General features: G+C 51.8%; 1 protein-coding gene across 1 annotated transcript; it reads left to right on the top strand.

Moving 5' to 3' along the window:
* The first annotated feature begins 7275 nt into the window (after nucleotides 1-7275).
* Nucleotides 7276-7958, top strand: LOC104511042 (reprimo-like protein). Its single transcript, XM_010153493.1, is given in 2 exon segments — nucleotides 7276-7394; nucleotides 7396-7958. Coding segments are annotated over 2 exon segments (321 nt in total). The 3' UTR covers nucleotides 7598-7958.
* The last annotated feature ends 9894 nt before the right edge of the window (nucleotides 7959-17852 follow it).

A 17852-nucleotide genomic window follows, 5' to 3' on the forward strand; every position in this document is an offset into this window, starting at 1 on the left:
CCACAGCCACTCAGTCGGGATTTGGGGAGAGGTGCCAGGTAGCCACCTGCCTCGTGCCAGGAGTTTGCTTTCCACTCTCACGTCCCTGCCTGTAGCAGCCGTGTCCCACTGCATACTGCCCCCATGGCTGCAGCCCTGGCTGGGGCTGGGTTATGGCACCAGTACCACCAGTAACACTCCTGGCTCAGACTCCTGTTTAATGCCAGTGTAGGGTTTGTTCATCCAGGATTGGGTTTTAGTCACCCACCTCTGCCCCAGCACCCAGCTGGCTGGGGAAGCACAGAGCTCGCAGGGCCCCTGCCACCCATGGGTGCCTCAGCCATGCTCCCAGGCTGGGCACAGGACCCAGGACTCACACCAGCATCTGTGCTTGAGATACACTGCTCCAAATCCTATCTCAAACAGGATTCCTCTATGACTTCAGCCAAGTCCCTCAGCCAGTCCCTGCCTCAGTTTCCCCTGTGCAGTGTTAACCCTGTTCTCAGCGAGACCTGACTGCACTGAAACACTATGTGGAGGATCTCCAAGCTCGTGCCTGCCAGCCGAGCCCCTGCCTGCCTCCACTTCACCTCCTCATGCTGCAAAACCTGACCTCTGGGGCTAATGAGCCCCAGGACTGTCCCTCTGGGCTGGGGAGCTCCTCTGCTCCCCAGCATTTGGTACATGTTACCTCCTGCCTGTGTGCAGGCTTTTGGCTATGGTGGTTTCCACTCCTCCCTTCCTCCTGCCACCCCACAGCCCAGGAGAGGCTTGATCTGGCTCCTCTGCCCCCCATGCTGGAGATGTAATCCCAATTTTTGGCTGATTTTGGTATGATGGCCCTGAGCCGGGCTGTCCTGCTCAGGCAGAGCAGCTGCCTGATGGCTGGGGAGCAGCGCATGGGGTTAGGACGGGGTTGCAGCATGGAGGGTCCTTGCCTGAGGGATGCTGCCATACCTGAGGCTGCCCTGGGGTCTGCCATCACATTGTGCCACCATGCCATTGCCATCAGTGGTGGCTTTACCCAGGGGGTCCCTGCATGTTGGTACCTGCCCCCTCAGGCTGCCCCAGCCTGGGGGTGACCCTGTGGTCTCCATCACTCCATGACTGAGACACATGCCCGGGGATGGAGGACCCTTCACCAGCCTCCAGCACCACATGGAGCCATTCTTGGCTGCACTTAACCCAGGGCTGGATGGAGCAGGGCCACCCGTTCCCTCTGGGAAGGGGCTGAAATCCTCGGGGGCCAGCGATGATTACCAGAGGGCAGTTACCACCATCCAAACCAACGGCTTATCCTGCTGCGAGCAGCCAGCCTCCCCTCCTCCCTGAGGGACAATCTCTATTTTGGCATTTCCAGCACCTCTTGCGTGTCTGGACGCAGGGTGCAGTGTCAGGAGGGTTTGTGGAGGGAGGTGGGGAGGGGGAACCTGAGGTGATGTAGGAGCATCAGGAGGGAGGAGAGTGGAGAATGCTACAGATTGACCCCCTTCAGCCTGTGGCCCTGTGAGTGCCCGGCAGCGCTTCCCAGGCTCAGGATGGTGCCTGGCTGTGAGCAGGTTAACGAAGTCCCAGCGCAGCCAAAAGTAATAGATTCTGGGTTTTAGTTCTTTTTTTTTTTTTTTTGCATGGGGGTATTGTTTCTCCAGACATAAAACTAATAAACCAAAGTACAAAAGCTGCATTTTTTTACTGTGAAAGCAGCTGGTCTCATGTAACAGTCTGATCCTAAACACTCAGGTTTAAAATGAAAAAATAAATCCCATCATCTGACATACAGGGGAACAGGAGATAAACTGGGCAGTGTGAGAACCACCCGCCTGGGGCTGGGCAGCACTGTAGCCCCGAGCGAGGTGAAATGATGCACTTTAAATGCCCCAGACGTCCGTGACTGAGTATCACCCTTCCTGGGCTGGAGAAAATTACTCAGTCCCCAGTCTGCACTCCAAGTAACCTCTACGTACCTCATGAGCCAACCACACACTTTGGTTTCCTCCCCTTTGCCAATTTAAGCAAGAGTGTGCACACAGAAAACTTGAGAAAGATATGTTAGAAAACTTGATAGAAATACAAACCATGCATCCCCACTTACATCCCCTCTGGCCTTTCTGACTCAGTGATAAGGATTTGGGCTTTTCTGGCTGATCCCAAACTCTTCCAGGGGTTATCCTACATCCTGTGCTGATGACAGGCTCCGGCAGCAGATTGGAGGTTCAGGCTGTTTGTGGGAATCCACCAAAGTCTGGAATTCTTTAGACAGAACAATGTTGCCCCAAACCTCCTCGAGTGGGGCCCCGAAAACAATGGGATTGATTTCTAAATCAGGAGCTGAACACACCATTTTGCAGTTGCAAGGTTTGCTTTGAGCCCCGGAACCACACCTGGGGAGGAGGTAACACTTTTCTGGGCGGCTTCTCCACGCTTCAGACACTGGAAATTATTTTTTAAAATACAAACTACTTTTGTGCTGAAATCATCTGATGCCAGAAATCAGAGTTGTTAAAGAAAAGCACCAAAATAGCATGAGAAAAAAACCCAAGACATCAACGCTGCCTTAAATACACTCCATGCCCTTAAAACGACATGGATACAGTGACTACCTGCCCTGCAAACTCCCCCAGTGTATTTTCTGTTTATTAAGGACAGAGCCCAAGTCACACCCCAGTCCTTCCATTACAAACCAGTACCCAGAGCCAAAAACAGCGTAGGTAGAGAGTATAAACTTGCCGCACCCAGTGCGAGAATAACGCACCAAACCATGTCTTGACCCTATAACATCTTTGAGAAACCCTCCTGGCCCCGACGCAGCCAAACCCCAACTGGCTTGAGCGGTGCTTTGTATTTGGGAACCGCACCGACATTTCAGCCTGCCAGCTCCCGCTCCGAGCAATCTTCCTGGGAAATCACAGACCCTGGGAATGCAGAAAGTCCTGGGAATTTGCGAAATAACAGGCAACAGAATCCCTAAATGACCTGGCTTTAAGCAAGCGGCAGCGCTACGGGCTGTAAACCTACCCCAGGCGCCAGCAGTGCAGAGCATGAGGATCCAGAGAGCCGCGTAGAGTTTTCCCATCTTGTTCTCCGAGCCCTGAGCGTGGGGGGCTGCTTGGACCAGCCCCGCCGTGAGCGATGGAGAGCAGCTCTAGGGCAGCTGGAGGTTTTGAGCCGTCCAGGAGATGAATCATGAGTCTGGGTGTATGGGGAGCGGGGCCGGCCGGAGGAAACTGCGCTGGCTCGTCACTCAGTTTTGAGTTAGGGAGTGCCCCCGCCCGCTCTGCCTTCAGCTCCTCACGCGTTTTTTTTGCCCTTTCAGCTCAGGCAAGGACCTAATAAACGCTGGCAGCAAGTACAGAGCACTGGTGACCTACAGCCCTGGGGCTGGTAACAGGCTCTTTCCCATAGGCTCTTTTGCCTGGGTTTAATTCCTCGCAAAATCTTGCCCACTCCCTCCTTTTATTAACTCTTGCATGAAAGGCAGCCTGGACTCTAAACCCAGCCGGAGCTGCCTCTGAGTTCAGGGATTTGATGGGCAATAGAGCAAATACATACCGGTGTGAAAGTTCTCAGCTCCCCTCCCCAGAGCTCTGGTGCAAATGGGATTCTCTCTGCTGAAACGGAGCTGGGAGCTGAGCGAGACCCAGCCAAGAACTGGACCTGGTGAGGCCAGCAGTTCGGGTATACACCTGGACATCGCAACAGGAGTTCAGCTTTGGGCCAGATAATTTGGAGCTGATTTTCTTCTCTCTTGTTGTAATGTGTTCCCCCGTTGTCTCCTCATAAATTGCTCCCATTGCAACTATCGGGATCAGACCTGCACAGGAATTCTCCTGCTGCAATGCCTGAGCTGCCTTTGGGTGCCTCCCGAGAGGGTTTATAAACCTCTTGTTCCTGTGATACCAAAGTCCTACACAGAGATGGGGAAACTGTGGCACTAAAACTATGGGCTGGAGGGCCAAAGGGAGAGACGGGGGGTTTCCCTGGAGCCCTGGACTGCTCCCTCCCGCCAGGTGACAGGGGTTGGGGACAGTGACGACACAACCCTGGGTCAGGACGATCCCACACAAGGAAACGCCGGGCAGTGGACAAGGAGCCGGTGTGGGTGCTGAGCACTGCAGCTGTGGCCTGGCAGTGCCGGAAGCGGCAGGGCAATGTGCAAGACTGTACCAGACCCACAGCCCCGTGCCGGAAGAGATGGGGATAACGGCATCTGCCCCGGAGCCGCGCAGCTCTCACGAGGGGTGATGGCGCTGGCGAGGGTGGGATGGAGACCCTGCCTCTGGAGCTGGGGACTTCTCTTGGCTTTATAAGAACTTGTGATGATTTTTGCTTCCCCACGGCCCCACGGTCCCGGAGGAGGGCTGCTGCCCTCCCGCGGCTGCAGGGGCTCTGCTCAGCCGGGGGTCGTTTACCTCCTGGGATCCAGCTCCCTCCCCACGACTTGTTAATGAGGATTTGGTAAAGGGAACTAAGAGGAGCCCGTCGACTCCCATGCAGTGTCAGAGAAGAGCTGTACCTTGGCTGGAATATCAAACCAACCCCTGAATATTCTTTCTGGGGGCTCTAGGACTTGACCTGCTCCAGAGCCATCTCTCACTGCAGACCCCATGGGCCAGTTTTAATTCCTGCTTCTCCTGCACATGTCCTCCCTGGAAATGCTGCCCGTGTGGCCTTTCCCCATCATCCAGGGCTTTCTGGCCACACGGCAGCCTGTCCCCATGGATCACCCTGCAAGCATGTCTGATGCTTCATGGAAGGGAAGATGAATTTGCCTAAGTTTCTGGAGAGAAACGTGGGAGCCCCGCTCTGCTCTGCACACCCCCATGGATCCGACCTGCCACTGACCTTGCAGGTCCTCTTCGCTGGGGGCCTCATCCTGCCCAAACGAGAAAGTGCTGCGGGCTCCAAAGGGTCACACAGCCCTGTGTGTCCTGGAACCCCCTGCCCTGCCTGAGCAGTGATATGCCAGTCCTTGCTTCCAGCACAGTGCAAAAAATGTTGAAAAAGAAAGAAAAAGGTCACAAAATGAAGTGTTTGAGCTGCCTGCACTCACCTGAGCTCTTGTCCTGCCTGAGGAGAAGGATGGCATGAACTTTATTCAGCACACGGGGACTGAATTTCCCTGCCCACTGCAAGGAGGTGCCGCTTGTCCTGAAAACATCATTGCGATGTTTACTCTGGGCAATAGGTAATGGGATGCTCTGGGTTCAGATCCCTGTTTGGATGAAGGCAGGGAGCAGGCAGAGGAGTGTTTGAGAGCCGAGCAGCCCCATGGCCCCAGCTGCCCCATCACCGCAGGCTGTGTCCCAGGAGCAGCCAGAATCCATGTGGGGATGCAGGAGAGAAGAGGCTGGAGCTGGAGCCACCAGAGGGAGCAGAAACTCCTTGGGTCTGGGAGCGAGCCGGGGAGAGGAGCTCCCACGCGTGCTGGGTCACCGGGCATGCTCTGGTTTCCCGTGGGGATGTTTCTCCCGGCCTTCAGGTTAAATATGAGTGGATGCTCTTGTTCCATCAGAGCTTTCCACCTCCCTCCCTCCTGCAAGCGCTTCTGCTGCAAAACGCCCTCGCAGACCGGGCAGCCCTTCAGGGAGAGAAACGCCACGTGCACAAGGAAGAAAAAGCAACAAGTAAAACCCAAACCAGTTTTTGAGCACCTGAAGTCGCAGCAGCAGAACAGAGACGCAGGTCCCAGCTGCGTCTGGAAAATCAGTTGAGACTCTCTACCAAGCCAGCTCCATCCTCAGCTCCTGCCTTCAGCTGCAAAGTATCAATCCTCATTTTAGGTTTATTAAAATCCCCTTTGGGGACTGGACAAAGAAAGTGAGCCAAGATGTACACAGATAAATCAGGACAAGGTCCCCACGTCGTGGTTCGAGGGTGATCTGCTGTTCTGTGCCATCCAGACACGTTTCCAGGCAAACACCAATGGGCAAAGCTGGGAGAGCTGGGACACGGCAGTTCCACGGGCACAGCCCTGGGACATGCAGGGTCGGGACTAAGCCAGACATGGCTGCACACCCTGACTCGTGCTTTCACTTCGGGAGCTGATGCAGACAAGGAGAGGGCAGTGACAATGAAAATTCCCCTGGGATTCTCTCAGTGGGGCCCGAGGGAGAGGGTCTGTGATGCTGCAGCCCTGGGCACAGCAGTGATGTGGCTCTAGGACCCAGAGCTGGGGACAGGGCAGGGAGGGGGTGCCAGGCAGAGATCAGGGTGCAGCATCGCAGTGCTCCCCTTTGGAGGGGCTAGAGGAGCAGGAGGGGGAGAAGAGGAAGACAAAGGTGCCCAGGGAGGAAACCCCCAGCCAGAAGAGAAGGATGCAGTGGGGGGGTGGATGCAGCTCTCATCTAGAGGCACAGGGCAGGCATCACTGTGCAGAGCTGGGGGTGGACTGGGCTGGATTGGGCCCGCGCTGCTCTGAGGAGGGGTGGGTGGCACACGGCAGCAAGCGGAGATCGTGGCGAGAAGCACTGACCTGATGCTCACGGGAGATCGGGGCGAGAAGCACTGACCTGATGCTCAGGGGAACCTGCGTGAGGGGGGGACAGGGATCTGCCAGCCGTCTGGGCGAACACCGGCCTTGGGGGCTGCTTTCAGGAGCAGGTGGGGGGCTGGAAGAAGGATGAGTTGGTGCTGCTCCGCAGGGCCTTAGGGGTCAGCCCCCACCTGGGGGGCAGGTGTGGGTGCAGGCACCCCTGGCAGGGCAGAGGGGGGGGGCCTATGCGTGGGGAAGGGGTGGGCAGCCTGGGTGAGCGTGGAGGGGGAGGAAGGCGGTCCTGGGGGGAGGCTGGCAGGGGGGGGAGTTGCTGTTTTTTCTTTGAACACAGTGAAGACTTTAGCTTGGAACTTGCATTTGTGGAGCTCCAGCCGGCAGGAATCAGCTCTCCCTCCTGCGGGAGAGCCCCCGGGACAGGGGCTGCATCGCTCTGCTGCCCTGCGCTCGGGACAGCAGCGAGGGCAGGAGGCATGGGGCGATCTTCAGCTGCCATCCTCTCCCCAGAGCCCCCTTCGCCTTTTCTCTCTCTCTCTTTTTGATTGTCGGGGGGCTCGTGCTAACACTGCCTGTGCCAGGAGGAATCTGGGAGCGAGCCATCCCTCGGCTGCACAAATTGGCTTCCCACCTGCTCGCAGCCTCGAGGAAGTTTCTCCTCCATCGGAGGCGTTGTGAGAGGAAGAAAGGCAGGAGGTGGCTTGGAGCCCACTGGCCTGCGGCGCTGAGCCCTGGCATGTGAGGGGTGGGCAGGGGGACAGCAAGCTCTCCTCGTGCCTTGCCCAGAGATTTGGGATCTCACATTGACCATGAACGGATCCTTTTTCAACCAGACTCTCCTAGAGCAGGGAGCTTACCCCAACAGGACCCAGGGCTTGGGGATACTCATGGCCTGCTGCAACGGGACCGGCTCGGGGTTGGCGGCTGAAAAAAACGCCCGACGAGAGAAGCCTTTACATCACACGGGTGGTGCAGATTGCTGTCCTGTGTGTCCTCTCCTTGACTGTGATGTTCGGCATCTTCTTTTTGGGCTGTAATTTGCTCATCAAGTCGGAGAGCATGATTAACTTTCTGGTGAAGGACCGAAGACCTTCCAAGGATGTGGGAGCTGCAATCATGGGACTTTACTGAAGCCGCCGGGCTTTTGTAGGCAAGTGAACTGTCTGGACCTAGTGCTGAGATGCAGATTCCCATGTGTTTGGGGCAGCTGGGGGGGAGTGGAAAGTGGGGAGGGTTCTTTTAATGTGTCTGTGTCCATGGGAAAGCAAATCTGCGCTTCCCAGTCAACAAACTCTGTCGTGGTGAGTGGGGAAAGCTCCCCAGAGTTGTATGAAGCACAATAAATGACCAGCATCGTGTTGCATGCAGAAATGGCTTAAGTTTTGCATGAAACTTGCAGAAACAGTGATAATGTGCAGAACTGGACTCCTTTCTGCTGTTACCTTGGATACTGCTACCTGGGATTTAGGGCTAAAAAAAAAAAAACAGGCAAAAAAAAAAAAAGGCGGCAAATAACTCACGGCAAAAAGAAAACAAATGAAAAACCACAATCTAAAGGGAAAGCAAAATGTATGGCATGGACCACATCTTTGACCGTGGGGCAGGGGAAGTGCTGTGTGGGTCGTACAACAGAGTCTGCATGCTACAAAACGTGTCAGTCTGTTTGTGTTTCGGACCTCAAGCATGCATCTTCTGGTAGAGTTTTGTAACGGGGAAAGCATGTTCTTCCTTATTTTTCTGAGCTATTCTGTTAAATAAACCGGTACTTTCTTCTTTCATACTAAGCTGAAGGAAGAAAAGAACCCAAATAAATACAAAAACCGACTCCAATCCCAAAACAAAAGCATGCTTGGGTTTGTACACAACAGCCTTTTTTCCAAGTGCTACATTGTTACAGTCCTTGAGGTTTTTGTAGTTCTTTTGAAAACTGGTGAACATTCGGGAAAAAAACCCAAAAGAACCTGTTTCAAAATAATTTGGTGTTGTCTTCATTTTCTTTCTCTGCGTGTGCGTGGAGTTCAGGTATTTCAGTCCTAGTTCCAGATATAATAATCTCGCCTTCCAACAGAACTCTAATTAGAGATGTGTATTTAAAGCAGAAACTACCATACATTTTTCACAGGCAAGCATCAGTTACCACTAGGAAATAAATCTGTCAGGAATTGCATATTTTGAGCTTGTGTTAAATACCTGCACAATACTGAAGCAGAGATTCATAAAGATGCTCCGAGTGCCTCTTGCAAAGCAAGATTTCAGTCTCCAACTTAAAATCTCCAGTTCCTCTGATCCTGATGAGCTGTCAAAACTAAATTATGTGAGAGGAGGAGGACTCACGACCTTTGTTCTGTGAAAGAATTACTGCTCTGTCTGTGGGTGTGAGATGGAAATAATTTGAGTTTTGTTGCCCCAACAATATCCCTGCTGGGTCCACTTCTGTAGTGGGAAAGCAATCCTGGATACTGGAGGGGCTGATGGTCTGATCTACTTGGATGTAAACCCAGAAGAACATCTCTCTGCTTTTCCCAGGGGGAGGAACAAGATTAGAATACTGTTTGTAATTAATCAATATCTGCTGAGCACCTTCTTCAAGGTTCCCACAGGGTATTGGTAGACTAAACCCGATGCAGAGCAGGACTAGTGGGGTTCTCCCACTGACCTGTTGTTTGCAATGTATTAAGACCACAAAGACAACGTGGTAGCAGGACCAGAAATTGGGGTTTAAAACTCTGAAATGTCCTGTTGGTGCCAGTGAAAGCTCTGAACAGGCAGGGCTGTGATTTGTGTGAGCAGCGTGTAGCTCGTCATACCTGCGCAGCGTTCTCAGCACCAAGGGCTCTCTGCCCTGCCAGCAGATATAACAGTGGCTTCACACGGCAGCGTGGAAGGGGATTTTGGTCCCTGCTGCTGAAGGGGGTGTTGTGGCCATTGATCTCATTGCATATGAGTGCAAACTGCTCCACTGTGGGAGCACAGCCTGGTCATGGTGCAAGTAACCCCAGTGCGTACGAGGACACGTGCTCTGCACTTAGGAGTGCACTTGCATTACAACCGAAACGTCTAACTGCATCTTCAGGTCACTGTGCTGTCAGAGATCAGCCTGGATGTACTCATTAAACTCCCATCCAGCTTCTGCTTTAAGCTGGCATTTGGTCCTTCATGCCAATCCATCCACCATCTGTGGTCCTGGTACAACAGAGATGACGGCAGAAACCTTCCAGTGTTAGCAATGCAAGCAAGGGGCATGAAAAGTTGCTAATCCAAAAAAAGCCTCAAAATCACCTTAACTCTGACCTGCAGCAATGCTCTCAGTGAAGGAGCCGGTCAAATTGTCTCAGCTGTCCCTACCTGCGTTGTTTTGCCAGGAGCCATGGAGAGGTGGTGTGTGGGTTGGGGGCGTCCTACTGCCCAGTGGGGAAACATGGCTCTGTAATCTCATGGCCACCAACTCACCAAGTATCCTTAGAGGCCACATCCAGGAGTGTGACGTGGGGGTCTGCATCCCTTTCATGCTGTGGAGTTTTCCAGAGGAAAGGAGAAAACTCAGCCACAGTAGAGTCATGTACACATGGGGTGAGGGGCAATGTAATGCCCAGAAATCAGAGCTGGGCACCTGCTGAGACAGATGGAGCTTACTCTGGAGTCAATTAGGAGAGGGAAGACTTTCCAAATGGTCTCTTGGGGAAAGAGCCCAACTTCACATTGGCTCATTCACCCTCTAGTTGTGCTGTGTCTCCTCCCTGTCCCTGAGGACATAGTCTACACTGCCAGGTCGTGTGGACCAGCAGAGGAGGGTCTACAGAGTGAAGAAGTCAGTGAGCACATTTGCCAAACCACACTGTGTCCCTGTGGGGTTACTGGGCTTCTGCAGTGGGTTTAAAGCACTTCCACACAACTCCCTGTCCTGTTAGATTCCCAATAAAAGGCTGATTATGCTCCTGAGGGGAGGAATTACTGGGGCAAAAGGAGATCTCTGGAGGATTGATGCCAGCACTGTGATGGCAAGGGGAGGCCAGAAGGAAGGCAATGGAGGGCTGTCATGGTGAGGGTTACAGATTGGGGTCTAAAGACTCTCTTGAGGTGAAGTCATGGTTGCTGTTTTAGCTGCCCTGGTTCCTGCCCCATCCTGTTCACACGGAGCAGATGCCATTGCAGGTCATGCCTGGTGGAAGGGAGGGTGCTGAGGGCACTGTGACGCTCCCTAGATCGCAGGGGAAGAGCTTCCATATCAGACCCTGAGAAGCCAGCTGCCCTGCCCCAGAGGCATGAGCTGTGCAGCCAGAGGATGAGGTGGTTACTCGGCGGCTTGCGTAAGAAAAGCAGACCATAATGGCTTTTTCTCCTGCCTTTCCCCACAATTAGCTGTGTTTTTTCATCTCACGCCTACTCATTTAGCTTAAACTTGAAAGTGGGTACTGGCTCCCAAGAAAATTTAAGCTTTTTTCTTTTTTTGAACAAGGCTGGTTTAATGTTATTTTGATTTATTTTTTTAATTGTTGCTTTTAGCATGTTAGCTTCCAGCATGCCACTGGGGTGCCAGGAGCTGTACCGGTATGACTGAGACACTGCTGGCTATAAAGCACAGCAGAGAGACAGGGAGGGAAGAGACATGCTTAGGTGGATCATCACATCAGTGGCAGAGTGAGGACCAGGCATTGAGTCTCATTTAAAATCATCTCCTAGCAGTGGAATACAAGAAACCAATGCAATCCTGTGGGACTGCCCACATTGGTCTGAGCCACTGGCCCATCTGGTCTGCATCCTTTCTCTGAAAATAATCATGATTTTAGGCAGTACATGTCAGTCAAGTTATCCTACGAATGGGGAACTGCTTATTGACCTCCACCAAGAGCAACCTGCACTGGACTTTCACAATCCTCCTTCAGGAACAGTTCTCTGTCTCTGGGCTGTTCACCACTTGCAGCCAATCTGTTCCAGCTAGAACTGCTTATTTCTATGCAGGGAGCAGGGAAACAGCAGAGAAAGGCAACTGTGAGCACATTTTCCCCTGCTGAGCAGCCTGTCTGCAAAGAGAAATCCTCTACCTCCATAATCACTGATTTTACAATTGGAGAAATAAAGAAGTGGCTTGACCCACCTGAGAAAACCCAGCAACCCTGGTCATTCAGTCCTGCCTGCGGTGGGGCAAAACCCAAACCAAGTCCCAAGTGATACCCACCTCCTTCTCCCTGTGCTGTCTTGGCTGAGGACAATGAAAGAGTTAAACAAGATGAGACAGACAAACAGATTAGGGAGGAGGGAGGATCCCAACCTGGCACCAGATGTACTGGAGCTCGTGCACCAAACATACACAGTATTTAATAATTCCTGAGAATTGCCATGGTAATGAAGCGCAGAGTCAGGTTGTTATGGTAACAGCGGGTTTTTTTAGGCAGGGAGGCATTACCCAGGTTGTAACCTCAATCCAGACTGAACACAGTTCTGAGAGCCCAAAAAATAAAAAAGAAATAAAATCAAATCAAATTAGATAAGTAGCAGTTTCCTGTCTCTCGTTTGGCAGTTCTGGGCTTGCTCTGTAGGTAGGTAGAGGGAACCAGGTTGTTGCAGACACTTGTTGCCCTGAAAAGGGGGACAGCTGGAATGGATCTCCATGGATCTGAGACTGAGTGCTGATGGGGGTGAGGGGATGGACTATGGATGGTTCTGGGATGCTCTGTCACCACCTGATTTCCCTGCCAGACACCTATCCTGGCTTCAGGGGTGTCCCCAGCTGGCTAACAAGGACACGTGGGTCTCTTCAAGTGTACACACACAAGAGTGGCCATGGGCAAGCCCTCATCCAGCCAAGCCCACAGAAGGATGCTGTGATCCCAGTTCGCAGACTGCCTATGGTTACCGCATCCCAAGCGATGAAGGTCCCAAAGCTGGTCTCCAAGATGAAGCACTTATGGAAAGGAGGTAATAGACCACTTTCCTTAAAGCCACGTGGCAGACCTGAGAAGAAAACACAGGTTCCCTGAGCTCTGGTAAGGTCTCCAGGCTGCTGTGCTTCCCAGAGGGTCACTCATCAGGCCAGAAGGGAAATCTCCTGTGTCTCCCTCCTTCCCTCCCATCAGTGGGCAAAAGGACATTTCCATCTCCCCTCCCAAGCCATCTTCCCCAGCAAGTGTGTCAGGTTGGTCCAAGTGATCCTCATATTGAATTTTAATTTAGTGCTGGTTAAATCAGCACCTTTGTGATCCCCTTTTCTATTAAGGAAGTCGAGGCAGTGCATGTAGGGATTCACTCAGAAGAAAGATGACTTGAAATACGCAGTGCAATTACTCAGGAACATCACCCCATAAATCCCCACTGCAGCTCAGCGTGACTCCCTTGTATCGGCAGAGTAAGAGCCATTAGCCTCCAGACAAAAATTCTGTAGCCCGTCAGCTCTGCCAGAGAGGGACAAGTTGATGCCATGAGAGTCAGGTACACAAGGGAGAACTGCGGCCAAATGATGACAGAATTCAAGAGCCAGCGTTGCCTCAAAGCTTTGGATTGCCCATCAGTTTCCCTGTTGGAAAAGGAAACCTTTTCCCATTTCTGTGTCTTCCCAGCTGGTTTGCTGCTGTGGCTGCTAATGGCCTTTTGGCCTGAAGTTCCTCAGACCCCCTCTCCTGCCCTGGCCCCAAGCTCGGATTTGCTAGCCTGGTGCAGGGCGCGCTCCCTGCTGTGGTGTGCAGAGCATCTGGCACCCACCGCAGCACCTGGGGCACAGAAAGCTCCTCACCTCCACATAAATGTCGGTTGTCCCTCTTACTCTTTGCAGAGTCAGAGCTTTTACAGTATTGTGCAAGCATTAGGCATTAATGCTAATGCTTAATGCCTAATTAAGGTCCGAAGCATTAGCATGGACCTTACAGCTCCATCTGTACCAGGAAAATGAACAGTGCCAGGAATGCTCCTGGGCACTGGAACTTGACTGATGATGCTGTTAACTCATGAGAATGGCTCTTGGTAGGTTCAGATGTGCGCCAACAACCTGACCCAAACAGTCCCTGGGCCATGGCACCATGACAGTTAAAAGACCACAGTGCATTCAAGGGCATTGCCTGGGACTGAGCTGTCTGTGCAGGGCGAGCGTCTCGTTAGTTCTGACGGATTTACTTGCCAGTGTAGGTGTCTTTAAAGCAGTTGTCTGGCTTTCTGAACGCAGCTTAGTTTTCTCAAGTATGAATGAGTGCTTGGAAACCCCTGGTTTTAGTCGTGGATAGTATGTCTTTGTAAAACAGTGAATGCAGGCAAGAACAAAACATCCTCAACATCCTTGACAGCTGCCTCTTCCATGGTACCAATACATCTTTGGGCTCATACTAGTTCTCCCATTAAGGTGACTTAACCAAGCAATTCCTCAGCAATCTGATCAAATTTATGCTCCTCTGATTTTAGAGACAGGCAATTTCTTGGACTTGTTCCATGAGCACATGATTATGGAAAATTCAGTTCAGAGAAAACCAGAATGTTGCCAACAATCAGTACGGTTTGGCACATCCCCGAAGATACCCCTGTCAATGTGCTGGGAAGTGGTGGGGGCACTGGCAACGCTCAAAGACATGAACACGTACACAACATGACTGTCTCTGATCTGGAAAGTGCTGCTTATCTACAAGTTTTTCAGGCTGTAAGCATAACACAAGTCTAGTTTCAGAGATGCCTTTGCAGCTCTCATTCCTTCCAGAAGCTCATTAGTGTGCATGACGTTTTCACATCGTTAATTTAAGGCAGGTTAATCAACAACAAAGCAAAAATGTCTTTTTAATGACCAAGATTTTAGCACAGTGGTGCAAGAAGCTGAGGGGTGGGTCTGCATGGCAGTCTTGGCTGCAGGTCACAAGTGGCTTCAGGGTGAAGGCAACGTTTTTGCCACTCTTTGCCAGCCCATGGTATCCAGCTGGTCAGGATCACGAGTCCTGGACACGGCAAAGTGCTCTCTGTTGGGCTGCAGTCAGGAACCAGCTACTAACTCACACAAGTTTCTTCTTTTTGAGCTAGTAAGACCTGTGTGAACATTGCTTCTCAGATGAATGGGGTTTCCCTGTCCCAGTGACAAGCTTTGAGGACACCACCACTGCAGGTGGATTTACTGTCCGAGCATGGAGCTGTGAGATTAGAGGACACAGCACCAGCATCCCTTGTCAGATCTGCCCTTTCTTTCCATGTGGGCTCACTGGCTGTTTATGATTTATGCAGCACCAGGTGTGCCTTGCTGATAATGTGCCTTCGGTGAAAAACAGCATTTTGGGTTTGCTCTGAGTGACTCTAGCAGTACAGGTGACAAGATCCACCCTTCCTGTGATGCTCCAGTTCTTCTGAAAGGGTCCAACACTGTGAGGAGATGAGCTATCACCTCATTCTGGCTGTGGATGTGACACTGGAAGTGGGAGATGACCAAGGCAATAATCAACAAAAGGCAGGACAAACATCTACTGTGTGGCAGCAGGCAACTAGAGTGACCTTTCTGGAAAAGGGACTGGAGCTGCAGAGCTACACAGCTCTGCTTCCTCATTAAAGAGCCAGTTTTGTTACCTCACTGTCTCTGTTGCTGTTGGTTGAGTGTGGTACACAAGTGGGTGTGAGGACGGATGCAGGTGCTTCTGCAGAACACTGCATCTTCCAGGAAAACAAGGTGTGCGTGAAACAAGCTCAGGGGATTGTTCCCTTTCCATGACAGCTGCCTGGCTGGTGCTGGATGCTGGCGCTCTGCCCTGGCATGGCTCAAGCTTTCATGCATGCGGGGTTAAATCCAGAGTCATCCTTTCTGGCAGGCCCCACAAGTGTTCACATCTTACAGGTTTCTGTGCAGCTGTGAGCGCTCCCCTCTTGCCTCACCGAGTCCCAAAATGCAGGTTTAATAGGACAAGACAGCTGAAGAAGCAGGCAAAATGTAATTAGGCTTTAATTAGCTAAGTTCGTTCTCTCACATAATTGAAAATTGGACTAATTGGTTGCAATGAATTCCCAGTACAGCCATCCAGCTTGGTGTGTGCTGTGCCAGCTGCCACACCACTGCACAAGGACCAGCCTGGAATGGAATACTGCTACCCACTGACCTCCCACAATACTCTGCAGGGCCCAGTTCCTCATCTCCAGAGCGATGTTAAAACCCCTAAGCTCCCCAGGGCTGTACGGATGGTGGATTAGTGACCCATGTACACAGCAAGGCTCATTTTTCTTCATCCCACACTTCACAAACCAGGGAGCCGGTGGGACACTAAACCTCACACTAATCCTAGTGTGATGGGACCTACCCTGGGCCATCTGCAGCATGCCAGAAGATTACAGCTGCGAAGGACAGTAGGTTTAAACACTATTTGCCTCCATCGTGATTACAATGTGCAAGCATCTGGTTGGCCTCAAAGACTGGCTGCGTACGGTCATCCAAACATACGGTCACATCCCCGCCATGGATGTGACAAGACAAGGTGAAGCAATCATTCTGGCTGAGGAGCTTTGGCTTTGCCCAGGTGCACACACTTTTTCTAGCAAGTCCCTTGTGAGACTCCACATCCCTGTTTGAGGGAGCAAAGACTGGGTATTTGGTACGGATGGCAGTTTCCCAGTGGCCAGGGATGGTTCAGAGATGTTGCACAGGTAGGAACAAACATGATGTTGTTCTTTTCATCACAGTGCTTGAAGGGTTGTGCCTAGAAAAATGCTGGACTTATCCTGCATCCTTGGCTCAAGTTTCCCTTCTCTCTCCCTGCGAGGCAGCGTGCTGTGTGCCAGGTGGCTGCATTTCATTACGGAGTTTATAAAGTTCCTGGGGAAACAAGGCATGGGGGGGTGAAAAATTACGCACACATTTCACTCAGTGCTGACTGCTCGTCATCTCATTGTACAGAAATGTAATAACCACTGGGGCGGGCAGGGGGTGCAGAAGGGAGGTACTAATCACATTTTGCATCATTCCGGTAGTTTGCGGGTTTTTTTTTTCACACTTCCATCTGACTGGGCTGTAGCACCACGGATATTTCTTTTGGTTTGGGGTTAAAACTGTTTCCAGCTTTATGTGCTTCCCAAATGAATGGGAAGAAAACAGAAGGAAGGCAGCTTTGCCGTGGCTGGGTGCTCTGGATGTTTCAGTTTCAAGTCAAGACCTGATGTCTCCTTCTTCCCTTAGGCTGCAAAGCAATTCCAAAGTACTCCTCTGCACTGATCACATTTCACGATGGTATGAATGGCCCTGTCAGCTCCCGTCTCTTGGGTTTGAGGTGCTGATTTCAGAGCACTTTGCACTAGAGGTGAAGTCTCCAGCCCTCCTGGATGAAGCACAACAAACCCAGCTCCTTCTCCTTGGCTCTCAGTGCAGCAGCAAAGCCTGATGGGAGAGAGAAGTTAGCAAGAACCTCAGCTGCTTAGGAATTTGCCACATGCACAGTTACTTTAAATGGCTCAGGCCTGCTGCCTGCAGGTGTCTTATTTCACGGCTTTAGGATGACTAATACTTCCATTATTCTCTGCAAGGTGTATGCCAGGTTACCCTTTAACAGACAGGAGGGAACAACACCTGGCAACAAAACACAAAGAAACACAGCTGGCCATTTGGATGCACTGGGCCAAAGTCCCTTTTTATAGCTCCCTCCTCATGTGCAGGGGGCTGTGGGATTAAGAAATTGAAGAAGAGCAATGCCAAAGCCCAGCATCAGCACTCCCCTCTTTGTTACGGAGGAAACGCCCAGCTGAGCCTCTCCGTTGTGGCCATTTCTGGAGAAGGGAATCATTTAGGATTGTGCCTTCATGTGCTAAAGCTTGTGGCAGCCACAGCTTAGGGCATCCCCAGCTCCTTGCATCGTTGCTGTCTCTTCATGCCTCTCCACAAACAGGGGAGTTGTGCTGGGGACCAGATCAGGGAACCTGGAAAAACCCCACAGTGAACTAAGAGTGACCATAGCTTTCCATGTTCGTTCTCTGGTTCACCATGCAGCCCCAGGCAACACTGCTGGCATGTGTCCTGCTACAGGAGAGAGGAGGGAAAAGCTGTCACATTGTGAAAGGTACTTCTCAAGGTCTCACAAAAACAGCTGTAGAAGGATCCAGGAAAACCCTAGGACCATTCCCGTAGAGCTGCTGCCTAGCTCCTTGTCCCTCATCCACAATTTGTGTAGCTGATGATTAACGCAGGCTTGCAGAACTCTGCAGCTGTCCCTCGTTTACCCCATCACAGGGACTATTTTGGCTCCATTTCTCTGTTTTACTGGGCTCCTTTCAAATCCTTGCACTACACCTCTCCTCCCAGTCTGGGGTGCCTGCAAACATACTGCACGTCCTGGTCTCCTTTGTTCAAGCCACCAAGCAGTCCTTCTTGTGCACAAGCCCCTTGTTTTCTGGTAGTTTCTCCTTTGCTTTTCTTTTCTGGGTGCAATGAGGCATTTTTGGGGAACACAGGTAG

Source organism: Eurypyga helias, unplaced genomic scaffold, assembly GCF_000690775.1.
Source record: "Eurypyga helias isolate BGI_N326 unplaced genomic scaffold, ASM69077v1 scaffold6576, whole genome shotgun sequence".
NCBI lineage: Eukaryota > Metazoa > Chordata > Aves > Eurypygiformes > Eurypygidae > Eurypyga > Eurypyga helias.